Raw genomic sequence first — 26609 nt, 5'->3', positions numbered from 1 at the left:
TCTCCCCCTGCAGGGCTCCACCCTCTCCGGCTCGTCTTCCTCACCTCTACACCAAAGGCCGGTCCCGTCCCAAGCTTCTGAGCAGGGGCAGCCCTGAGAGTGCGTGCGCCCGAACCCTCCCTCGCGCAGCCTAGCCCTGCTCAGAAGCCGGCGTCCCCACTCTGCTGAGGGGGACATTCTCCATGATCTCTGGGGCCTACAGAGGTCTGGAGAGGGCATGTTATGAGGTGAAGACTGACAGCAAAGGGGCAAGAAGAGCAGCCAGGCCACGCGTTCTGGACAACTTCGGCTTTTACTCGGGAGTGAGCAAGGAGCACTTAAGAATGGTTGTGAGTCCCCCAGTGACCTCCTTTCCTGGGAGCCCTGCAGAGCAGCCCAGAGGGGTCAGACCACAGGAAAGAAGGGTTAATGAGGCCTCCACAGCTCCTTCAACAAGAAATGACAGGTGGCAGCAGGACCGGAGATTAGCAGCAGGGGAGCTGTGACAAAGGCAGCAGACTCAACACACTTTCAAGTGGACACCCTCCAGGTGGAAGGAACCTGCAGCGCTCAGGCTGCGGATGGGGCAAATGCAGTTGGGGCCTCAGCAGACTTGTACATTTTGGTTCCTTTTATTAAAAAAAAAAAATCTTTTTTATTAAATTTGATACAGTGGATTGCTACGCAGTTTCGACTCACAGTGATCCTGTCTCTGTCGCCCCAGTCCTGGGATTACAGGCGTGTGTGCCACCACTCCCAGTTTCAGGGCCAGCACAGTATGTGGTACCAGAGATGGAATTCAGGTCTTTGAGCTTGCTAGGCAGGTGCTGTGAGCTATCTCCCCAGCCCCTACGTTTCAGTTCTGAAAAGTGAAGACAGCGACACTTCCAAGTCATTGAGAAGCACAGAATGAAAGTCTGGGTGCACTTGGATATGACGTGCTACTTCCTATCCCGCCTTCTTCAGCACAGAGTGTAGATGTTTTCTTAGCTTAGGCCAGTGTCCAGCATTTCAGATTTTAAAATCCAGATCATTCTATCTTCATGCCCTACCATAAGCGACTTCCTGATCAACCCCTGTCCTCCCTAATACCCCTTCTTTCTATCCCTCCTCTAAGCAAACTGTTCTGACCCCTGAAGGCGGCAGAGGAGTACAGCGTGCTGTAGTGGCCTACAAGGAGCCCTCAAGAGAACATGTGTGCAGCAAGGCAGAGGCTGGGGTAATCTCACTGCCCTAAAGGACAGCCAGCGGGGAGGAGGGGCACAGGCGAGGTCTGCTGTGTTCACTGCAGAGATTACCATGTTCGGGAGGACCTGGAGAGGGGCCTTACAGAACCTCACTGGAAGCTTTGTCTTACAGCTTCAGGAAGGGCAGAGGCCATTTATATATTTATTATTATTATTATTTAATGCATTTAGTACAGGATCTACGGGGTCTCACTACATAGATCAGATTCATAGTGATTCTCCTGTTTTCAGCCTCCCAAGCTCGGGGATTACTGGCGTGCACCACCACACCCAGTTTCAGTCGCCATCTCAGCAAGCCCCGGGGGTGGGTCCAGCCCGGCACACCGGGGATCACACTTGGTTCCTGCTTCTGCCTCAGCAGGCACTTTAATCCGCTAAGCTATCTGGTTGGCCCTGGCCAGGTCTGTTTTAACGTTTAGTATGCAACATACTCTGCACCGTGCTAACCACACGGTGGCTCAAGCCTTTACTCGAATGAATGCCAGAGGAAGCTGCAGTCGGAACAGGACATGGAGAGTGGACAGGTAGTGGACACACAAGGAAACCTCATCCTCAGTAGGAGCATGGACACCTACTCTGAAAGAGTCAGATAAACAAAGCGGCTACCTCAGAGTCCTAGCACGGGAGGACTTGGACAGCACTTAGTTCAGAGTCACAGAAGGAACTCCACAGCTTTAAACCAAGATCTGCCGGCCAGCACCAGGTTGATCCACGGATGAGCTCCTGGCTGACTGTGCTGTTCCAAGATGGGTTGGCGGGGGAGACGGGTGACGCCACCTGGAGTGGCGCGTCTGCTGTCTGGTCCCCCTTCACTCCCTGGCTACCGTGACATGCGCAGCTTTCCTCCTTAGCAGGCCTTTCCACCACATCGTATAGGGACCTGAGCCCAAAACTTCTGAGCCAAAATAATCCTTTTGCTCATGAGTTTCAGATATGGAGTCACAGCAGTGAGGTGACTGACTGAGTCTCAGATGTTCCAGGTGGAGAAACGTGATGCAAGAGGCCATTTTCAGGGAAGCAAATGAATTACTGTGAGGAAGAGGTCAAGCAAGGAGCCTATGGGAACGGAGTTTTAAGAAGCTACTCAGAGACTGGTTCAGCACCACGGGACCCTGAACTGGCAAGAGGTGAGGGTGAAGATTACCTACTAATTAACACCTACACGGTTTTCATATTGCTTTAAGAATTAAATTGCAGGATGGAGGTATGGCTGAGTGGCAAAACACGTGCCTCACATGCATGCAGCCCTGGGTTCAATCACTAGCTCCATATTAAAAAAAAAGCTGACAAAACTCAAAGCACAAACCCTCAAAGACTTCAGAAGACCTAGGTTCTTTCTGACAATCAGAAAGCTCTTATGCTGGGCCTGCTGGCAGCAAGCTGGTAAAGCCAGGAGCTGCAGCTTTTTGTTGGAGACAGGGACACAAGTCTCTGGCTTCCGGCATCCCTACTCCAATGGCCCTGCTCCCCCTGGGACTTGCAGGCATTTAGGTTTTCAAGCCTTCCAACAAGATCTAAGGCTCAAGGGTAGGATCCAATAGTGGGGGGAACTTTTCAAAGTGGGAAATAAGGAAGAAGAGCTCGTCATAAGAAGATGCCTGAGGCGGACTCTGGAGTGCTGGGCAGGTTGCCTTGTGCCCTCCCTGACTTCCATCACTGCTCTTCAATTTCCTTTTTTTTTTTTAATCAATATTAATTTCATTGAGAAAGAAATAGCAATGAGAAAGTTTCAAAACAGGTTAGTATGACAGTTATAATAATTAATACATTGCATATTGTTGTCTTCATAGTGGTGATTCATAGTACAAGATGCTGACATGATATCCTGTCCAAACACTGTTAGTACAAATCTTTCTTCTCATTGAATTAAGAGAAAGTAGCTGTATATCTATCCTAACTATTTTGAATATACAGATACAAAATGGTTCTTCATTTATATCCCCTTTTTGTTCAGTTTTGTCAGAGATGGGTATTCCATTGCCATTTAAATAATTTTCTTAACTGTTTCAAGCTTACGTGAAAGGTTTGTCTTCAGCTGCCATCCAGCCTGACAGTGTAGGAACAAAACACTCTTAGGCTTCTTAATTTGAGATAAAACAAGACTGAAAGCTGAGAGACTAGGGGGTTTCTGTGAGACAGCTGAGGGGGAAAAATGGACACTTTAGTGCAGGGGAGCTTTCAGAGCAGGGCTGGGAGCAACAGCCAGGCCCATGAGCCAGACTCCTGGGCTAAGCCCTGTGGGGTCTAAGCTGTGGGACCACTGGGCCAGGTGCGTGGTATAAATCAGTGACAGTACAGGAACCTGTCTCAGAGGGTTATCAGTTTACTCTTTAGAGTAGGCCCTACCAGAGTAGAAGTTAACAAACGCTGGCTATACCTGGTGATATTATTGGAGAAAACAGCTTTGAGTGGCTGCTCACTCTCACCAGCCTCGGTTACAGCCCGACCTGTGCAGTACCACGACATTCAGACTCTCGTAAGACTTTCTTGCCCCCAAAATGTGCTTCCAGCATTGGCAAATCTGTGTTCTCCCCCCCAAATGTGCGTCTCACTTTGTTTCGCAGCTAAGAACCACAAGCACTTTGTCTTCTGAAGCCTGGCTGAGCTGCTCTAGCCACAAGTTCCCTCCCTGGCTCCCGAGACCAAAGCTCCCACCATCCTCACTCAGCTACTTTGCACCGCTCAATCTATCCTTCTGCGGTCTTGCAACTGCCTCCTCAGCACCTGGCCAACAACTTCTGCAGCTTCAGCCCTCGGAGACTGAAGTCTGAGGAGTTTTCGTTTTGCTTCATGGTGCCTGGAGAGGCTGTGTCACATATAATAATGCCAAGTGTACCTCCCTGGTGATGTTGTGGTGCTAGATTCTGGAGCCTAAAATAGAAAATGCATGAATAATGTTGTATTCCTAAACACGTTTCATCCTACGTTGACTACTACAGCTGTGGCAAGTCACCGCACCTCTTGGTGCCCATGTCTTCAGCTGGAAATAAAACAATGAAACCTAATTGCACGTGGCTGTTTGGAGATGAACTGATCTAATTATAAATAATTTATTTAGCTAACTACCAATCAATGCACAGCAAAGTGAGACAGATGGATGTCTGCTCCAGGTGTAGCAATGAGGGGTATACTGGTCGCACAGAATTCGTGAATGGCAAAATTCTGTTAACATCAACCCTCTCTTTGCTTTCACCATATCCTGGTAATTCTAGATAGCATCAAAGATATGAGACCCACTAACTCTTCCCCTGAGAAATGACTGCTGCCAGTTATATAATATACTCACAGAAATTATTTATATAAAAGATTGAAAAAAAGAAAATACACTTCAAGGTGATTTTGGTAATGTTCACTTGGGTTTCCAACTTTCACCTGGTAGTACAGAATTAATGCAAAGTTGACAAGTGCATCCTGAAGCTACAATGTTCACTGCCATTTTAGTGGCACCATGAAGCTCCACACTGTGGGTCATCACACTCTAGCTGGCCGAGATGTCTTACCATTGCAGATGAACAGGTCCACCAGGTGCTCCTTGGAGAAACCAGCGTCCACTCTGGCTTTCACTATGTCACAGGAGTATCCTGCAGCCATCTGTCTGTGCTGAGGTAAACAGAATGGTCAGGGCCAATTCTCCAAGAAAAAGAGATCGTACGAAAGTAATCAGGGGCTGGTGAGATAGCTCAGTGGGCTAAGCACTTGCTTCGGCAAGTGTAGGGTCCAGGGTTTGATCCTCTGCACCACTTGGCTACAGCAGCACTGGCTCTCAGCTGGGCACTTGTAATCCCAGCGCTGGGGAGGCTGAAAACAGGAGGATCACTATGAGTCCGAGCTGCGTAGTGACACTCTGTACGACATACATACACATACATACATACATCAATAAATAAAATTTCTAAAAAGAAAGTAATCAGTACCTTCATGCACAGCGCAAGCTGACGCACTATGTAGTCTTGTAGGCTTCCTTCCGGGCCATGGAAAATGACATTTCGATATTGCTCGACCTAGTAGTGAACCAAGAAGAGATCTTAGGTGAAGATGGCAAGCACTGGGGCCGGAGAGATAGCTCACCAGATGCTAGGCAAGCTTAGGTAAGTGCCGGAACTGCGGCTCGATCCCCGGCACCACATGCCATGGTGAGTCTGGGCATAGTGGCACATGCCTGTAATCCCAGCGCTGGGGAGGCTGAGACAGGAAGATCACTGAGTCCAAGCTGCAACAACCAAATACATTTTTTAAAAAATGGATGGCAAGAGCTGCCATTTTATGAAAAGACATACATTTACTGGCTTCTGGCCATTTTTTATAGGAGGCTCAGCTTGAGTAGCTGAGAAACAGTTCCTAGTGTATTGTGCCTCTTGCTGATGTTACCTTGAATTTCCAAATGCTTATTTTGCTTTTTATTGATGAGAATAGCAGTGCATTTCTCTAGGAAAAATACAAAGAAATATAAAGAACCTGAACGGAATCCCTGACAGTATCAGCACCCAGAAGCAATCATTGGAAATATTGTTTCCTTCCAGGTCTTACTTTGCATAATGAATGTGTGTATGTGTTTATATTTTTGAAAGGAAGATACATGAGTGAGATCAGCAGCTATATCAGAAAATATCTTTGTGCTAATGTTTTATGTAAGATGCTTTGATGAGTATAAACTCTGATGAATGTGAATGTGTTATTTCATTCATTCAAAGAAATCCAGGGAGAGACAAATTACATTTATTTTGTAAAAAAGGAATTTTTTTTTTTTTTTTTTTTTTTGTGGAACCAGAGATTGAATTCAGGCCCTTGCGCTTGCTAGGCAGAAAAAGAAACTTGCTTGGATTCCCTTAGGACTTTCAACCTTTATTTTCCCCTTAAAGGATAAGATCCTTTTTAATGAGAGCCAGTCCTCCTCTACACAGGGCAGGGGCTGGGTAAGATGTCTAGAAGCAGCCTCTCCATTCATTATTATTCAAAAACTCAGCATCTATGCCCAGCACAGAGACTTGGGAGCAGTTTTTTGGCAAGATCTTACAGAAAAGGCCCCAAACAAGTGAAGCTGCAACTTAACAATACAGGCAACAGCTCGCACATGAGTACTGAACCACTCAGCCTCACAGAAGTCTTGGCTGTGGGAGGGTCTCTTCTCTCTACAACAAAGAGGATGATGTACACGCACACACGCATGTGTCTGCGCTGCTAACCGTCCACTGACTGAGTGAGGAGGCTGCCTCCTTCAGATCACTGCAGAAGGCCTCGAACAATCTGAGGGCAGCTGGGCTAGACCTTCTGAAGACAGCAAGTATGTTCCTGGTTCCTTCACTCTAGGAGGAGGCAGATTCTGGGAATATAACAGGATGGCTCATGGCAAAGCCTTCAGCACACAAGTCAGAGGGAACTCCTTCACCCCAGGCATTCAAGACTCCAGTTTTCTAATTAGGATAAAGAATTCTGCTTTTTGGTGTCAATCTTGATTTTTTTTTTTTTTTCTAATTTTGGGCCTCATACATTCTTGCCAAAGGACAACCTTGGTTCTGGTTTTCTCTCTGAGGTTTTGTCACTTTTTAAAAGTACTTTTGTGGGGAATTACAGGAACTCACACTGGTAATCAGTTGTGATTTCAAAGCTGAACACTCAAGCTCTCCAACTTAATCCCAAATTGCTATGAATTACTGGGGAGAAACACTCTCACAGGGAATGAATTGTTTCACACTAGTGAACTAGGACACAGATTTTCAAGATTTACTGAATATTCTGCCCCTGAGATTTTCAACTCGCCTTGCAATTTAATCTTGTTTCACTTCAGAACACAAGAGTGCTCTCTTCATTACAGCCATCCTGTCATGCTGTCTACACTTCCTGAAGATTGATTTTGAAATCATGTGCCAGCAGGAGACCTGACTTTATAGATAAGCTGTCTGCTATTTCAACCCCTCATTTGTTCTCAGCTGGTAGCAGTTGAGGAAAAACAGGAAGTATTCAGTTTCAAATTTCATCAAGGCCATTCCCCATCAATAAGCCCTTTGTGTTTACATAGTCTCATATTTTTGTGGCATATGGTAGAATATAAATAAGCAAGCTATGTAGATACAGGGGAAAAAGAGATGTCCAGATCATTTATATACTGTAACGCGTACATTGCCTGTACAGTCTCTTTTCACTTGGGGTAGTACAATTTTTGGTTAATGTTTTTGTTTATTGGTTTGTTTATCTCACCAAAACAATTGTGTTAGCTACCATTAGAAAAGGAATACAAATTTTAATTACTGGGAGAAAATTACCTTTATTCTGCTGAGATTGATGTAAATACTAAAAGCTCTGTGAAGAAAATCTGTTTTAGAGTTAACACACTACATTCCTTCAAATAGCAAGATGTTGGGCATACCTCCCTGCTTCCAGCAGAGGGCTCTAAAGATAGATGGAGCTGGAGACTGATGCGTCAGGATTGGAAATATTTTAGCTTTGCTGAAAGGAGAGAGGCTTGTCCTTTGAAAAACCAAATAAAATTCAACTTCTAAAGCAATAGGCTGAGTCATAGTCACCAGAATTCTTCCCCTGACAGTGACATTTTTGCCTACTTATTAAGTCATCAGCCTTATCATCACAGGTGGCACCAGTCCCCTGTACCCTCACATCCCCATGGCCTGCTGAGGAAGCATGTCACAGGTCAGCTGGTGCTCAGAGAGGCAGAGGTGCTGGAAACCAGTGACCCCGGCAATGCCCCCTCCACCACCCATGCTTCATGTGTATTTTTCCTCCAGTGTTTTTCTGCAGCGTGGTATTTACTAGAGGAGCTGTAGTTTCCACTCTTGTCAGTGTGACAGCTGCATTTTCAGATTTGTGGCATTTTAAAGTAAAACACCTTAACTTTTGTTTGCCATGTCACACAGAGTCTGGGAAAAAGATTTTACTGTCCAAAGACAGTATTAGGCCACGCTGTGCTGAATGTTAACCTCAGAAAAGAATGAAAAACAGGGATTTCCTGAGCCGATAAAATTGGGATAGCAACCACTCAAAGTCACATGCTTAACAGCTAGAGATTTCATTTTAATCTCTTCTGACACCCAATTTTTTTTTTTTTTTTTTTTTTTTTTTTTGTGGCCAGCTCCCTAGGGTCCTTGCACTTGCCTAAGCTTGCCCAAGCAGGAGTTTTAGACCACTGAGCTGTCTCGCCAGCCCTGACACCCAATTTTAAAGAAGTTATTTATATATAACATTAGAGCCATAAGTAGCAGTCAGTGTTAATTTATTTATATAAAGTTCCCTCAAACACTATCTATTGTTCTAAAGAGCAGTACCATGTTACTTCTAGTAGTTAATTTTTTTGTTCAGATTTCAAACAGCAATCAAAACAATTAGATACCATTTGGCAAAATAGTACTAACAAATTTAGAAAAAGGTAAACGTGAAATGGGAAGAGACCTAGTAGTAGAATGTGTACAACACAATGATCTGAAAGTCTATACAACTAGCATCAGAAATTTTTTTAAAAATGGAATCCTAGGGCCCAGGGAGATAGCTCAGTAGAGTAAGCGCTTGCCTGGAAAGTGCAGGGTCCTGAGTTCAATCCCTACCACTGGGGGAAAAAAAAAAAAAAGAAAAAGGAATCCTAATGTTAGAGAGTTTCAACTATTTGCTGAAGTCTCTCTTTATGTAATACACATAGCAATGAGAATTTCAGTGAAATTAGTCAATATACACAGAGAGCCTCTACTTATTGACCTACCTGCCTATTTATACACACACATAGTGTACTGAACTGTACAGACTCTTATCAAATTGGTTACTCATTTCAATAGACTTTCATTTACTAACAAGGACTTAACCATTTAGATATTACAGTTATTTTTCTGAAACAATAAAACTCTGGTGTCTCCCTTCTCAGCCACCCTCATGTACGCATGAGCTCTTCCTGCCCTTGCATCTCCTGGGCCAACTGCTGACCGGCTTCCCACAGTCTTCTCCATAACTGCCATAGAAGCCACAGGGTCTCCTGGTATTGGAGGTGACACCAGCATGGGGTGGCTTTCCTCGTCATGGTAGAGAGCCAACTCCCTTTGCCCTTAGGACCTCAGCCCACCTTGCTCTCCCAAGAACTAAAAGAGAAATGGCTACTGGCCACTGAGTTTTGTGAGCCGCTTTTGACACATATCCATTATTTACATTGTTATTTGTATGGAAAAGTTGCAACTTTATTTGGGGATATGTGGAAGCTAAGTAGTCTTTCCTAGTGGTGACTCCTGAGGATTCGTGTTATAGCACCTCTCGCAGTAGACAGCCAGCAGGCAGAAGGAGCTCAAGGGTCATTTCCTACAAGATTCAAGTCCTTCATTTAAAGTAGGGCTCGGACTGGGATGCCTTACTCAAGTAATCTGTAATTAAATAAATATGCATAGTCACTGAATTATTGAAATACAAGGTTGCAAATAAGCTAATAAAATTGTATACTGGCTGACAGGAGTATGTTAAGTTAGTTAAGAAAAAAAAAGCCCAATCAATGCACTACATTGAATAAAATGTTTTGGTGAGTCAAGCTCAATTTGATTAAACTTCTGCCTTACAAACTCAAGATAGATGCCTAAAATTTACCAGTGTGACTCTAACAATTAAATGAAAATGTTTAAAAATTTAAAAAAGTAACAGAAACAAGCAAAAGCTCTCCAACCCATGAGGATTTCTGCAGAAGGGCTTTCCCACAAGCATTTTATACATGTGATACATTTGCATATGTAATGAAAACTGGGTACTGCACTCTTTAATAGGATACGATGACATGTACAAGGATGGCACACAGCCGAGGTTCACCTCCGAGGGCCCACCACTGCCTTGCTGAGGTCTTCGGGTAAATCACTGTGAACCTGTGTGCGTCTATCGAGCTGCACGTGTCAGCTCTACACAGCAAGGCACCATCAGGTATTTGTTGCACTGGTGGGCCAAGCTACCATGCTACTTGCCTTCTCCCAGTGGCTTTCTGTCCTGCCTGGACGAACGTTCAAAACCCTTGCTTTGGCCCTGCATAATCCAATTTCTGACTATTTCTCAGAGGTAGCTATCAGGCTGGACATACTTGTGCCTGCTTCCAATACTTAAGGCTATGTTCTTCACTTCACTTGGTTTTCTGCTCAAATGCTACTAGAGACAGATCTTTTCCAAAAATTTCACTGATAGCATTTTCTGCTTCCTCTTGCTCCTGCTCCTTATCTCCTTGTTCCTTTTTATTTATACTTGTAATTAGTGTGGTTATACCTATGGATTTAATCGCTCTGGAATACAAGCTCAGGGAGGCCCAGTAGTATGTCTTAGGCATATCCAGAAACTAAGTTTAAGCCATTGCCTGCATTTAGGAGCTGTTCTATAGAGGTCAACAAACTAAATTAAGTGACTAACAGGATACACAAATGTGTAATACAGGCCTATCCTGTTGAAGCCAAAGATCTCGAATGAAAGAGGGAACATTCATAATGTTTATAATGTATTACTGCCTTAAGCACTTTACATTTTCAAACACAGTTAAAATAAGTACCTCATGTTCATTATGTCCATCCGAGTGAACAGATTACAAAGCCCTTCATATACACTCACTAAATTGAGAAAAGAAGTAAAACCACAGTTGACCTAGTCTAGTTTGTTGATCACTGGTAGTTAAACTAAGTCTATGAGTCAGGAGGCACATGCATAAGATACGCCGCATAGGATGGGACTAGCAGACACTGCATTTCACAGACTGCACAGAGCTAGTTAATGCTAATGTGCAATTCTAGTTCTGTTGCATATCTTCTTTATTCTTTTGGCCAAATCAAAGTTGTAATAGGTCATTGTTGTGGACCAGGTCATTGCTTCTGCCCTAAGCCTCAAGAAATTAGAACAGAATAATAATAATAATGGAATCACCTATACTGAAGTTTCCTATCTCCAAACTGAAACCAAATTGTTACTTGACTTGCTGGGAGATCAAGAACAACCAAGTTTCCGAAACAGGTGAGTTTCAATCAACATGATAATGAAATTCACTCTGCTTTAATCCTTATCAAAACGTAACTCATCAGGAAAGAATCGGTTATTTTTCCACTGTTGTGTCTCCCTGTTCCTGACACACAAGGAAAGTTAACTGTGAAATAAGCACTTCGCTTTTGTCTTTCATTTTCTGCTTTCTGTCTACTGCTCTGCTTATAAAACTACTCTGCCCAGCTCAGTGGACATTTACCTACTTATCAGAATGAAGTACTACAATTTAAAGCCAAAAGATTTTTTTTTTTTTTTTTTTTACTTAGTGCAGAGTCTGTAGGTTCTACAGGGTCTCACTACACAGATCGGACTGGTAGTGATCCTGTTTTCAGCTTCCCAAGCGCTGGGATTATAGGCAGGTGCCACCACACCCAGTCTCAATCACTGTCTCAGCGTGCCCCAGGGGTGGGGCCAGCACAGCAGGCCAGCATTGAGCATCGGATCCCCATGTCTGCCTAAGTAGGTGCTTTAATCCACTGAGCTATCTGGCCGGTGCTTCAAGGTTTTTAAATTGGTTACAATTTTGCTTTTTAGCAATTTCAGCACCTAAACAGGTGAATGGAAAGCCTTAGGCCAGACCCTTTCTCAGTTACAGAGATGCTGGGAGGAAAGAAGGGTTCTAGAGAGCACAAGGTTCACTTTCCGGAAGTTCATGCCTTCAGCCTTCATTAAAGCCAAGGCATGAGACAGAACTCCCTTCTGTCCTGTGTACTTCGGCGCTGTTGGGGGAGAGAAGCAAAGGGCAAAGAAAAGTACAAGCTTCTGATTCAGAAGCTCTATGTCACACACACTGCGAAGCTTTGAATGCTCATGTATTACCAGGACAGGACTGTGTGCACAAAGGGCCCAGCTCGGAGCCCAGCTCGATCAATGGCAACTTCTGAATACTTCCTTTCATCAGGGTGAAAATAAAGGCATCAATTCACAGCTTATGGAAACAACTTTTGGAGAAGATCATAGTCCAGCCTGTTCTGTTTAATAAGGCTTTCTAAATAAAGTAATGCAGTAAGCAAAGTTATTGTTTCATACCATTAATATTGGTTTTGGATAAATATCACACACAAAGGACACATACAGCACCTCAGGGACATGCATGATTCTGGCTTCATCACTTATTAGGTGGCTTTGAGCATATTATCTTCTAATTTCCTCATTAAAACAGTAGGTGAAATCATCTACCTCACAGAAAGATTTCAAAGAATAAAGGCACATAAGAGCACTTGGCATATTACTTTTCATTTACTATTAGTGAATGCAAAGTATTATATTTATCGATTTTATACCTAGAATTTGCTATTTTGATTATCTAATTTTTCTTCTTTCTTTTAGTAGTAGACTTTGTAGTTTTAGAAGAGCATGTGGCTGTCCCACAAAAGGCCAGGGGGACAGGGACAGGAATTCTTTATTCTGTCCCTGGTGTATGAGATGTGTAACTCGCTGAAAGGAGGGGCCTGTCTGTCCCTATCTCCTCCCTCCGGGTAGGGAGTAGACATGGTCGTGACCACCACTGTGCTCAACTCACACCAACGATGCAGTGAACAGGAAAGCAAGGAGGAGCTGCTGAGACCCTGAGCAATTCACCTTGCCTGCCCCACCCCAGAGTTCTCACCTCCTAGAAATCAGAAGCTTAAAAAAAAAATACTCTTAAAGCTATAATTACTTGGTTTCTGCTAAGAGGCTAAATAAACATTCTGCCCAATGCCAGACTATTTACTCAGTTTTAAAGCATAAAAGCTTCTAGTAAGGTATCTTGGCAGGTTTGCCATCCCTTCCATACTGACAGTCATTCATCTGATGTCAAGTCCTTGTTAAACAAAGACAACATCCTCCCGCTCAAATGATGGCGCTTTACAAGTTACACCATTTCTGGGTTCAGGCAATGGACACTTGGATGAAGTGACAGAAAACCAGACTAAGTGATAGGCAGCCTGCCAGCGAGAGGGCTGCCAGGGCACACAACAGTGCGAGGACGTGGCCAAGGCTGGGGGGCTGGCATTCCAGTCCGCACACAAACGGGCCGCCTGATACGCCAGTAGCGGTGTGGGAAGCTGAGGCCTCCACTTGGCACTGCTGACCTACCAGCCTGAGGTAGTTCTGCAGCATCTGAAGAGGGATCATGGAAGCATAAGTCACGCTATCGAGGCAGCCTTCTGGGGGGCCTGTAAAACACAAAGACACAGAAGGAAAGGGCTCCAAATGCAACAGAACCTATCATTAAGGAAACTACATTCGTGGATCTACGTGGGGAGAGCTAACATGTGGCCAAGAAGCACCAGTGGCCTCTGCACTCAGAACATCTCCACGCTGTGCTGACTGGCAAACACCCACGCTCCCCTGAGGGGGCCTTGCTCACCTTCCTGGGAGCGGGATGCCCTCCTGCCTCCTAGAAGTCGCAGGAAGGGACTCCAGGTCCCGCCCCCCTGTAGCTGGCATCTGCCAGTTGCTGGCTTCAAGTTATACTGTTTCTAGGCGAAAGTTATCCTAGGTCATCTCAGTCGTTAGAAACTTTAGCCCTGGCAATAATAATGTATGGACCTGGGGTCTGCTGTCCTGCCCCAAGTTCCACTGCCACTGTCGCAGTATACTGCGTGTGCATAAAAGGTATTTTCTAGGGTGAACCCTCTCTTTTTCAATTGCAGAAAGTAAAATAAAACATTAGTTCAACAGGATTTTTGAAAGTCTATTCCCAAGTATAGGAAATCAGTAACCTTTTCAATCTGGGGCTAAGAAATTGAGTGTTGTCGCATCATTTACTAGCAGCACATTAAGTAAGAAAAATCAAGGCCAGTACAATATCCAGAAGCTATAGGGCTCAAGGAAAGCATTTCTAAGAGGGAAGCTTACTCTGAAAAACAGAGTAAATGCAAGTAAATAATGTAATGGTGAACCTCAAGATCCTGCAAAAACAAGACAAATTCATATCCTTGCCAAACAAGGAAGGAAATCTAAAAGATCAGAACAAAACCTAATAAATTGAGACAAAACAAAGCAAAACAAGAACACCAGAAATAATTAATGAACCAAAGAGCTGACTTTTCAAAAGAATAAAGGAAATAGAGAAACCCTTAGCCAATCTTTCCCAAAAAAGGAAAGAAAAGACCTACATCGATGCAATTATAAACAAAAATGGTGAAATCACAACAAGCACAGCCAAAATTCAAAAGGTTGTTAGTAACTACTTCAAAACCTATATTACAACAAATTGGAGAATGCAGAAGACATGGATAGGTTCCTAGATACATATAAATTCCTAAAATGACACCAAGAAGATTTAAAAACTCTGAATAATCCAACAACAGAGAATGAATCTGAGGTAGTAACAGGCGCCTAATAACTAAGAAAAGCCCAGGACCCAAGAACTCTCCACTAAATTCTACAACAACTTCAGGGACCATCCGAAACTAATATTCCTCAAACTGTATAAAATACAGCTGAAAGGAGACAAGTACTGCCAAGCTCATTCCTGGAAGCTGGCACTGCCTTGATTCCAAAACCAGACAAAGATTCAACTAAAAAAAAAAAAAGAAAGAAAGAAAAAAGAAAGAAAAGAAAAGAAAAAAGAGAAAGCAATCTCTTTAACGAACATAGCTGCACAAATTGTCAACAAAATCCCAGGAACCACACAATAACATGAATCATTAAAAAAAATCATACATCACGACAAGATGGGCTTTATCATGGGGTTGTGAGGAGAGTTCAACATATGCACATATCAGTGAATACAGCACATGAACAGAGCACACAAATCACATGATCTTAATAGATGCAGAAAAAGCCTTAAATAAAATTCAGTATCTGGTTGTGCTAAAACGCTGGAAGAAAATAGATATAGAAAGACCTTATTTAAATATGATAAAGATCATTTATGACAAACCTACTGTCAACCATACAAAGAGCCCACTGAAGCACGCATACCATAGATTTGCCACCATGGTCTAGGGCCTCCGCAGCCAAGCCTATCTGAAGGCAACATGTAAAAGACATTTCTCTCCTCGCTCAGCCCAGGACCCTCAATTTGGCCTCAAGGGTACACAGGAACAGTAGCAGATAAGGACAGGGCAGACAACACCATAGGTGTCAGGAGCAGGACTTTTGATTTGTCCCCCCTTTAATCAAAATTTAAAAAAAAAAATCCACTTACTTCATTTTTGGAGACTACACATGCACTGAAGCCAACATGTGGCTCTAAGCAGTGGTACCAAGCCCAGAGAAGGAGCCAACACTCCCTGAAGACCTCCCGCCAGGCCAGCCTTACCTGACAACCATACCGTGACGTGCTCCGCCTTGCTCCTCCTCACGAAGTCCCACAGCGACTGGGTGCAGCTCTGACCGGCCGGCCATGGCACATTTCCTAGTTCAAGAAATGAAAGGCAGTGTCGAGGCCAGCTTGGACACGATGCTGTCCTAAGGGCAAACCGACACCATCCTCCGTGAAGCTGCCAAGGAATCCAGAGATTATGTTGCCAAAGGCCTGTGCAGGACGTAGAAAGTCACACAAGACCTGCACTCTCTAAGCAGGAGGGGGAAGACCAAAGAACTATTGTTTAAGGACAAAGCAAAAGTGTTCAATCTGTAGATTTAGTAAATGCATTACTAAGGAAGCACTGAGAGAACTATCTCGAGAACAAAATACAGCCAAATAAGTATAGAGTAAATGCTTAAGAACAAACCTGATCAAAACCTAAAATCATTTCATGATTCTTCCAATGGCTATTTTACAAAGCCTGAAACAATTTTCATGAGACATCAGATCTTTTACAACTGGGCCATGCATTTCTTTTTTTTTTTTTCTTCTTTCTTTCTTCCTTCCTTTCTGTGTGTGTGTGTGTGTGTGTGTGTGTGTGTGTGTGTGTGTGTGAGTGTGTGTGTGGCACCAGGGATCAAACTCAAGACCTTGTGCTTGCCAGGCAAGCACTTATTCCACGGAGCTGTCTCCCCGGCCCTGGGCCATGCAATTCTTAACAGCAAAGTTTTTTATTTCAGAGGGGGAAAAAAGGTAATTTCAGGTAGTTAATATAAGGCAAGCTTTTTCAGTCCTGGCCTTCGGCTCATTCTCATTTAGAATGGTCCTTAATTCACAGGGGCTTTTTCTAGGGATGGATCAGTACTAAGTGTCTCTTTCCATCAATTCCTTTCCACAAGTCAATCCTTCAAATATCTGTTCTCAGTGTGCCCCTAACATTCATAAGTGCTTCCGTCATAACTCTCTGCTTAACTGTTGCCTACAAATTCCTTTAATGTAGCTTAAGTTATGGATCCACCAAAGCACACAGGTACATTAATAATGATGCTATAATTACCAATTGTCACATGGCTGTAGCTAAGCATGAGGCCTTTTAGCCATAAAAATTCTACTCCAGCAGACTACACCTTCCTGCTAAGCAGTAACAAGGAAACTGTCATAAGGGTCAACTTAGCTGGCGGTGGGGAGAGCAATTTGTCTGTAGCAGCTTTCTTAGCTGCAGGAGGGCAGACAGGGGACCATTTCCTTCAAAACCACTGCCCCACAGACTTCTGCATCAGGTCGCCAGGCAGAACCATCACTGGAGTACCACTCTGTGAGCAAACAGTGTTCCTGAAACCATCTATCACTTACTTCCTTAATGCAATCATTTAATATATAATAACAACTGTATCGTTGTTTTAGTAATCTTGCTAAAGACTAATAAAGTCAAGTTGTAACAAATAATTTGCTCTAAAAACTAGTAGCAGGATAATTTTGGGACGTGCATGAACAGAACACCACACTTCCTGCTAGAATAAACTATGTACATTAACAGGACTGTTGAAGACCGCCCTTCTCTTACCCTTGATTATTCTTTTCCAATTTTAAAATATATTAGATTACACAGTTATTGCAAAAGCAGCTTCCCACAAACATTAGTTCTCTGGTCCAAGTCAGAAGAAACCATTAGGAGGCAACTAATATCTAACATTTACAGAGCACATACTGTGCACACTGGAAAACGAATCTTAAGTTCTCTGGAGTCTGTCTACCCAGCAGAAACTAGCTATCACTCTGACCCACCCCAGGTAGGAGCTTAGACTGTGTCTTCATTCCAGGATTTCCGCCAACTCCAGACTTGATTAAGAAACCTTCCCTGGGGCCAAGGTGTCAGTGCTCTGTAACACCCACAGCAATGGCCCTAAAGAGCTGGGTTCAGAATTGGTGCATTAGTGAGCAGCTATGATGTGGTTAGTTTCTTGCATTTATCTAGCCTGCAAATCTAATCACAAAGCCTCATCAGAAGTTTTCGAGTTCTTTACTCTCTAGTACTACTGGAGGCATGAAGGCATTTTTTACATTAACAACAGTACGTTATGTAATGGCTACATCGTGGCTAGTTAAGGTTTTCAGCAATGGCAGCTGCCCCAAGTGAGCTACGAAGATGCTCAATCAAGGAACTGAGTATCAAGCTCTACAGCTCGCACACATAAGTAACTCCCCAAATTTAACTTTCTCTCCCCACTAGCAAGGCTGATACCTAGTGTGATGGATCGGACACTGCTGGCGCTGAGGCCGATGTTGGAATCAGTGGTGGTAGTAAGTGCCGTGTCTCCCGGACTGCTCCATCCATCAGAAGAAATGGCTTGGAAATGACGTGTCAGGGCCTGACTCACTGCTTTTGAAAAATCATCCCAAGACGTCTGTTTGCGGATATTTAAAGCACATATTGTGTTTTCACATTCAAAGTCATCACCATCATCCTTGCCGGGTGGAATCTCACCCACAGAAAGCCTTAAGGGTATTTTAAGAGCATCTGTTAAGAGAACAGAAGAATTAGAAGTCTTAAAGAAATGATAGCAAAAACAGCAAAGCAAGCATATATAAGCATTTAAAAAGAAACCAAACCAAAGAACAGCTTTTTTATTTCTTCCAATGATATTCAATTGAATTTTCATACACTGAACTTTGGTCTCCTAGTCTCCTCATAGTTTTTTAGAAGCACACTGTATGAACTGTTTCTTTTTCAATTTCATTGACAGCTGCTCAAGCTGCTTTTAAAAAAGTCTGAGAACAGGAGAGCTCGCCCTCAACCTTGACTCCTAAGCGTGCTTCTTACTTGTACAGTACTGTCACACATGAGTCAGGTGTAGCTGTGGTTTTTATGAAGCTCAAGATGGCGGCTTAGGCAGCGACCGACCTCGGCCTGGGCCTGAGGGTCCCCCTCCTCTAGCTGTGGTATTTGGTTAATTGCCTTGATCTTCCACGTCTCAAGTTCTTCTGTAGAGAGATTATATACTGAGTTGTGATGAAGAGTAAGTGGATTTGTGTTTGTAACAAATTCGAGACACTATTTCTTGTATAGTAAACACTAGCAAGTGCTTGTTAAGCAGCAAACACGGCAGCAGGGGCGTCATGAATTACCTTCCTGATCCTGGCACCCACTGACAGGCTCCTCCGTGCAGCTGGTGCCCCCCACACCCCTGTTCTCGTCATCTGAGCTGTGTGTGCCCCCAAATCTTCTGTCTCATGAACTCATCACTGTTATTAGAGAATTTACCATCCTATAAACTGATGAAGTATGAGCTATAGTTATTAAGAAAATGAAGTTTAAAACTTTAGAGAAACTTCATGGAGTTGGTACCAAGTGTTATCTATGCAGTATGAATGAGATAATTTCAAAGTTAGAAAAAAAAAAGTAATCTCTGGACAGACAGTTTACTTCCCAAATGTGCTTATGTACTCAAACACAAGGCATCCCAGAAGATGCATAAGGAATGCTTTGCTTATTTATTATTATTATTATCATTATTATTTTGTATTTTAGGGAAGGGTCTACAGGGTCTCACTACTAGATTGGACTCGTAGTGATCTGCCTGTTTATAGCCTCCCAAGAGCTGGGATTACAGGCATGCGCCACCATGCCCAGTCTTAATTGCCATCTCAGCACGCCCCGGGGACGCGGCCAGCATGGCAGGCCTGGGGATGGAACCCTTGGCCCCTGCTGGCCAGCCCGCTTTGTTTAAATATAGACAACCATCAATCAGTGGAAGCATTCTAAAGTGATGACTACTTAAAATTTGAAGGAATTACCTTGTAGGCTTTAATATTAAAATATTAATTCCAGTACTTGGGAGAATGATCAAGAGGCCAGCCTGGCCTACAGGGCCAGACCCTGTCTCAAACAATTTTTAAATGTGTTTTAGGATCCTTTCCTTTAACTTAATTTTCCCAGTAAGTGACACGGCAGTACTGCGCAGGGACGACCCCTCTCTGCTCCTGACCTGACTCCCCAAGAACCTCTCCAACCTCACTGCTTGCCCTCTCCTGCTGGTTTCTGTGTGCTGCTCCCTGCACTGAATCCAGATCTTCCTGACAGAGCGCTTCAAAGCTCTTTTCCACGTTTTCTGTGTTCACTCTGTTAGTGATCTCATCCAGCCCCAGGACTTTAATTTCATGGAGAGCCTGCTGATTCTCAGTCTCATTCCAGCTCACACTCGACTCCAGAAGTCCTGCAGATCTGACACAGGGCTTCCCGGACATCCACAGCACATATCCAGAACTGAGCTCCTGCTCTTTAGCAGCAAAACCTGCCTCACCCACAACCGCCTCCCCGTGGCAGGAGATGGGAGATGCGTCTGCCGGCTGCTCAGGCTGAACACCTTCCAATGACCTGTGAATCCCCTCCCATCAACCTCACATTCGATCCATTAGAAAGTCCGCCAACTCTGTGTTCTGCACCTCTGAACCTAAGTGCTATTTTGCTGAATTCACACACCTATAATATTCAAATAACAGAACTAAACAAAAAAAAGGGGATACAGATGAATGTCCATCTTGTGTCTGTGTATTCAAAATGGTTAGGATAGATATATAGCTACATTCTCTTAATGAATAGTGACTTGATCTTTTGTAAATAGTATATCACGTTTGCATCTTGTACAGCAATTAACCACTAGGAAGAATGTATGCAATGTGTTAATTATTGAAACTGTCCTACCAATTTGGTTTGAAACTGTCTCATTGCTATTTGTTTCTCAATAAAATTATGGAAAAAAAAAGAACCTAAGTGCTCTACACCACCGTACCTGCAGTAATCCTACACTAAATTACTATCATTGCTTCTCACCTGGAAAACAAGTCATATTCTAATGGACACCCTGGATTTTACTGTACAATCTTATTTTTAACAAAGCAGCTGATGATAGTTAAAATATATACCAGATATCTGTCACTATGGCTGTCTTAAATCCTCACAATGGCCTATAAATTCCAATAAAAATCTGCACTTTGCCTGATCTATTTTCCTGCTTTCTGCCCTTATTCATTCCAACCCAGTCACCAGAAGCACCAGGCCTCTCCTACCTTAGGGCCTCTGCCCCCTTGGTGTCCTGCCTGGACAGCCTTACCTGAGACCCACATAGCCACCGTCCATCTTCTTCAGTCACCACCTGAACGTCTCACCAGGATGGCTTCCCTGGTGGGCATTCTTTTATTTTTTTTTTTTTATGTATTTGGTACAGGGTCTCACCACACAGCTTGGACTCATAGTGATCCTCCTGTTGTCAGCCTCGCCACGCTGGGATTACAGGCGTGCGCCACCATGCCCTGCCTCAGTGGCTGGCTCAGCAGGCCTGATGGGCATTCTTAAAATTAAACCCACCGTCAAAAGTCCAGACACCGTTGGTCTTTTCCACAGCAGACTTCCCTATCTTGCAGTCATGTATAAATTGTTTTGTATGTTTACTCTTTGTTTAGAGCATCAGGATGTAAAGTTTTCATACAATTTTTCTCTTACCCCATGTTAGGATACTGACTGGCATACAAAGGAACTTGGTAATTGTTTGTTGAGTGAATTAATTAAAGGGCAGAATTCTGTAACAGTTTTTCCCATTGTCTCTCTGTAATACTCACTGCTTAAAATACTCAGCTTCTGCCTACAGAAAGAACTGCATGAAACTTGGCTCCCTGTTAGCAATAGCTCTTTAATTGCTGGATTTATCTGGTCTCTTTGAACCCTCACACCTTAGGGAATTTTACAGTGCAGTACTGAGTGAACTTCTCCCCTCCCAACATGGTCTCCTGCGTAAAGGAAGGTAGCAGTTTTTTCAGAATCTCTAGCTTACCATTTCTTTCTCAGTCTTCTTCTTAAGCCATGTCCCCCCTAGTGTGCACTTACAACTGGGGTTCCTCTGGCTTGCCTCAGTCCCCTCTGTTCACCAACCTGCACACTGCCCCATGTAACAGCACACCTGTGACTTGCCACCTGTGACTGCCTCGTGCGGCTGTGCAGCCACCTGGCCTGCTCGGGGCCTGCTCTCTCCTACCCGGTCTCAGATATGTACCGGTAATACGGTACGGTATGGTGCTGAGTCAAAATAAACCTCTCAACCTTTAAACTGTGGGTCTCAGTAGTTTGTCCCAGCGATGGGAAAGGGATAAACATATCCCTCCTTCTCGAACATCACACGAAGACTCCACAGCAGCACGCTCTCTGAAACCTCCCAAGATGCTGCTGGCTCCCCAGGAAAACATCTACTTTGATCCTGATTCCGCAGTCTCACCTCCATCCTTCACAGAGAGCCTTTTACTTCCCTACTCCAAGCACACTTTCCCTTTCCTCCACTCAGAGGTCCTGACGCGGAGTTATGGTTTTCAAATTCCACATAGATGGTTTTGGATTATGTATCGTTTCATAATTTTTTCACTCAACATTGTTAACCTAACTATGGTGATTTATATAGATAAAATTTACTTTTAACTTCAAATTATTGACTTTCTACATCTTTTCTCTATCATCTATTCCGCACCAGATTTCCACCTGGAACGCTTTCAGCTTTCTCCAGTTACGCGCAGCGCTTCCGGAAGCATCCCTGGCTCTCCTGGCACACGCATGCTGCAGTGCCCTCAGCTTATGCTCCGAGGCGAGGACAGAAACTGTCTGTTGAGCAAATGGCCTGCTCTTCTGTACTTATTTTTGTATTTCATTCACGCTCACAGCTCCCACTGTCAGCCTTATGAAGTGCTCTTCCAATCTAAGTGCACATCCTATCGTTTTTCCTTCTCTCAGTCTGTCAAAAATCACAAATCTTTGAGATTTTCAGAAATAACACTTACACAAACCTCAAAGCAAGGTCATGGGTTATGATGTCCTGATGAAGGTGCCCTCCCTCAAAGCCACCGAGCTGCCACTGTTCCACAAGATACACTTTCAAATGCTGCCCGTGGGTCCGAGGTGGAGCTACGCTTGGGTCCCACACACCAGTCTTTTTTTGTTAAAGTCCTCCTTAAGCATTTTCCCAACCCTCTCCTTGCTGTGTACCACTCCCCCATCCATGGCTCTGGTCCAGCTTCTGACACTGAATTATAACTTCCTGAGGCTTACTCTGTTTTCACACTTCGTATAGGCTCACGTGTCTCCAACAGAGCTACGTGCGTGACAAGTGCCACACTGCTGAGGACCCAGCTGGCTCTTCTATATCTTCCAGACGAAAGTAAAGTTACTGAAAAGAGCCTCAAGCTGCCTGTAGCATCCTTTGCTGTCTCACCCTTCATATTACCCACCTCTAAACACACCTCTTCCTCACGTCCTGGATACCACAACTATCTGCATCAAGTGTTCCTTTTTGAAGGTTTAATACAAAAGTAGAGGGGTTTTGTTGTTGTTGTTATTTTTTGTACTGCGGTTCGAACTCAGGACTCTGTGCTTACCAGGTAGATGCTTATGCCACTGAGCCATCTCCCCAGCCAAAAGTAGAGTTAAATGATAGCAAATTCTTCACTGGGTCAAAAATCCTCTCAGACGGCAAGATAAATTCTTTGACTCTCTTTTATGTCTCCATATAGTCATATATCTTACAATTTGTTTATATTGTTTCTTACCATAGTCAGGTTTTCTTCATGAAATAAAGGACTACAAATTTATGGATTAAAAATGAAGGTTAAGGTATTATTTTAATTTACAATTTGGCTTGCCCTAAAGCTGACTTCCTGAAACTCTGGCTGGATGGAGAGATTGGGTGACAATCTTGATTTAACTCATAAGATTTTGTATGACACACCACTCCATGTTCATAAACACACAGGTAGACTTTACATTAAATGTGCTGAGAAGTACGGATGCTTAGTGCTGCGAGGGACTCAAGAAATTGCCAGTTATCCCCAGATATAGGTAGGCGACTGTGTGCTGGAAGACAACCTAGTGGCCTGGTTCATAGGATCAGCTGGGCAGGGACCTAGCTAGGATTTGTCACACCCTAGCAGTTTCATCTCTAAAAGGACAGTCTAACGCAGGAGAAGGATGAATCACCATTTAGATTGCTTTCCTAGGCTGGTCAGTAAAATCCAAGGAAGATTTAGTATTATTTGACTAACAAATAGTTCTACGAAACTCATTCTGCATTTCTGGGAAAAAGAAGTAATCACCACATTTGTAATCAATACAACGTCACAGCCATAGCAAGGGACCAAAAGAAGTAGAGGGGATAAGGAAAGTGCACTTGCATTCACGCACTTCCCGTTCCCAGGTGCCCCAGAAGCAGAGGAAGGATGAAGAGCTCCAAGCGGTACTTACTCAGATTCTCTAGCAAATGCTTGCAGTCATCAGTGGCAACGTCATGCACTGTCCGATTGCACCTGTCCCTCTTTTCTGGCTCGAGCCCTCCATGCCTACACAAGATTTCTAGGCAGTTCTGTAGAGACAAGAGCTCTGTCACCTCTAAGTCCAAATGAATTTTCTTGGTTATAAAACTCAAGAGAAAAGCCAATGAAAAATTCACAGCTAGACCAGTTGAGATCAGTAGTACAATTATCCAACCCCTGCTGTGTATATACTTAGCTATTTTCCCTTCCTTCTTGCTTTTTGCCTTTTCCTCATCCCAGTTGTTCCTTCCTCTTGAAGTTTCTTTCCCTTTCATAGTATCTATGGTGTTTTCCGATTTTATTGACTCTTTCAGACTCTTACATTAGGGAGACCATATGATGTTTACACCTGTGGGTCTGATTTATTTCACCTATGAGTGTGTACGGTCTCTAGTTGCATCCATTTACTTATAAATACCTCCAGTTTTTTTTCCTCTGTCTTTTCTTTTGTCTTTTTAAGACAGGGTCTCACTAAGCAGTTGAGGCCTGCCTTGAGCTCACTCGGTAGCCCAGGCTGGTCCCATCAACTTGCAATGCTCCCTCTGCCTCGGCCTCCTGAGTGCTGGGGTTGCAGGTGTGCACCACCACACCCAGCTCTATCTTTATTTTATAGCTGACTTGTTACTGGTCTGTTGAAAGAAACAGTTAACACTTAATTTTTTTCTTCTTTTTAATTTTTTGACCAATTTTGTATAATTATATTTGATAATCTGAACAACTAATGTAAAGACAGCAATGTACAATATAGCAACTATTGCTGAATTTCTATCATTTTGTTTAGTGAAATTCTGATTTGATAGTTTCTAATTTTATTTTTACTATTTTTCTCTCTTAGAAAAATAAAAATAAGGGGCTGGAGATACAGCTCCGCAGTCTAAGCACCTGCCTGGCAAGTGCAAGGACCCAAGTTCAATCCTTGATTCTGCTTGTCATGCTGACCCTGAAGCTCCAGGTGTGATGTGCTGGCCACCAAAACCAGGTGTGATGGTGCACGCCTGTGATCCCAGCGCTGGGGAGGCTGAGACAGGAGGATCACTACGACTCTATCCTGCATAGCGAGACCCTGTACTAGATAAATTAAATAATAAAATAAAAATAACAAAAGGAAAAAAGTTCACATCTAGAGCCTGGCATGGTGGCAGGTAGATTACTCCTGTAATCCCAGCACTCCAGGAAGCTGAAACAGGAAGAACACAAGTTTGATCCTGGGCAACTTAACAACTTATTGAGACCCTGTTTTAAAATAAAAAGCAAAGGCTAAAGATGTGGCTTAGGGTGATGGCCCCAAGTTCAAACTCTAATAAAAAAAAAAAAATCACAGCTCAAAATCTTTCAATTTTAGTAAACTAAAATACACAGATCGATCCCTGAATAATCTAAATAATGTCTAGATATTCAAAGTGCACAGTACTACATTTATGGGGGTTTTTGTTGTGTTTTGCTTTGCTTTTTTCTGAGTTCAGGATCAAACCCAGGCCTTAGGCAGGCTAGGCAAGTGCCTCCCCTTCAGCTGCAGCACCCCAGCACACAGCGCTTCACTTGAAGGCTTTCAGGGATTCTCGAGAAAGAAAAGGTTACTAATCCAGGGTTTACAAAATGAAATTAAAAACCAAATTGACTTCAGCAGGCAGGAGCCTTTTATGGTAATTTGGCAATACAAAGAAAAAAGACTTGCACTACAACTGGGGGCTGCTTGCTGCCTTCTAAACTGCAAAGTGCTTTCCTGGTAAGAAATCTTAACAACTCCACCCAAGAGCCCTCAAAAGCACATTTGTGTTTCAGATTTTATGCTGCCCTAAGTTTCTTTTTTTCTTTTCTTTTCTTTTTTTTTTTTTTTAATATGAACATCATGTCAGTTGAGTTTTTTAAAGGCTTAGTCCTCCAAATACAATGTAAGGGACAACAAATGTGTATATTACATCAGATTGTTTCCCAAGGAACTGTATCTTATTTAACTTTTTTTTTTTTTAATGTATTTGGTTGTTACAGTGTGTCACTACACAGCTCAGACTCATAGTGATCCTCCTGTTTTCAGCCTCCCCAGCGCTGGGATTACAGGCGTACACCACTATACCCGGACTCTATGGCCAGCTCAGCCGGCCCTGAGGTCGGGGCCGGGGCAGCACGTGGTGCTGGGGAATGAACCGCAGTCCCTGCGCTTGCCTAAGCTTGCCTAAACTGGTGCTTTAGTCTGCTGAGCATCTCACAGGCCCCTTACTTAACTTTTACCACTTCATAATCTGCTTCCTTACTTCCCATATGGATAATTAGAAAAATAAATAGGCTAGAAATAACACAAACAAGTTAATGATCAAAACAAGCAATGAGCTTCCCACGGTTCCCTTCAAACCTGCATGCACCACTCACTGTGCCCTGACAACTCAGCAAACCAGGGAGCACCATCCAGCGGGTAAGGGGAGGCCAGCCTGCCCATGGAAGCAGCCCTCGCCTGCCCACGGAAGCAGCCCTCGCCTGCTGGGGGGGTCATCTCATCTCAGCCTACCCGCCATATAACTAATTTGATTTCTAACATAAGGGAGTGATTCACCTTTTTCTTAACCACAATATAAATGGAATCACACATCAGGTATACTTTTGTGCTTCCATTTTTCAACATAATGTCACTAAGACCCATCCACGTGGTAGACCCATAATTCACCTTGTCTTTTAAGAAATTATAATTGTGCATTGTCAGGCATGGTGGCACATACCTGTAATCCTAGCTACTTAAGAGGCTAAAGCAGGAAGAAAAGAAATTAGAGGCTAGCCTGGGAATTTAGCAAGACCCTGTTTCAAAATAAGAAATGAAAAGG

The 26609-nt window shown here is 43.5% G+C and overlaps 1 protein-coding gene across 1 annotated transcript in view; it reads right to left on the bottom strand.

Moving 5' to 3' along the window:
* The window catches only part of Cttnbp2 (cortactin binding protein 2), a 103286-nt gene that overhangs the window by 28186 nt on the left and 48491 nt on the right, over positions 1-26609 (bottom strand). Inside the window, exons 8-13 of the mRNA XM_012517754.2 lie at positions 23729-23846; positions 17696-17971; positions 15466-15561; positions 13290-13369; positions 5141-5227; positions 4727-4826 (exon numbers count right to left, since the gene is read on the bottom strand). Coding sequence (XP_012373208.1) covers positions 4727-4826; positions 5141-5227; positions 13290-13369; positions 15466-15561; positions 17696-17971; positions 23729-23846 — 757 coding nt within the window. The remainder of the gene's footprint in view (positions 1-4726; positions 4827-5140; positions 5228-13289; positions 13370-15465; positions 15562-17695; positions 17972-23728; positions 23847-26609) is intronic.

The sequence above is a fragment of the Octodon degus genome, unplaced genomic scaffold (genome assembly GCF_000260255.1).
Source record: "Octodon degus isolate 3935 unplaced genomic scaffold, OctDeg1.0 scaffold00213, whole genome shotgun sequence".
NCBI classification, from domain to species: Eukaryota; Metazoa; Chordata; class Mammalia; order Rodentia; family Octodontidae; genus Octodon; species Octodon degus.
The sequence above is the reverse complement of the archived record's forward strand: the minus strand, read 5'-3'. Positions and strand labels throughout refer to the sequence as shown.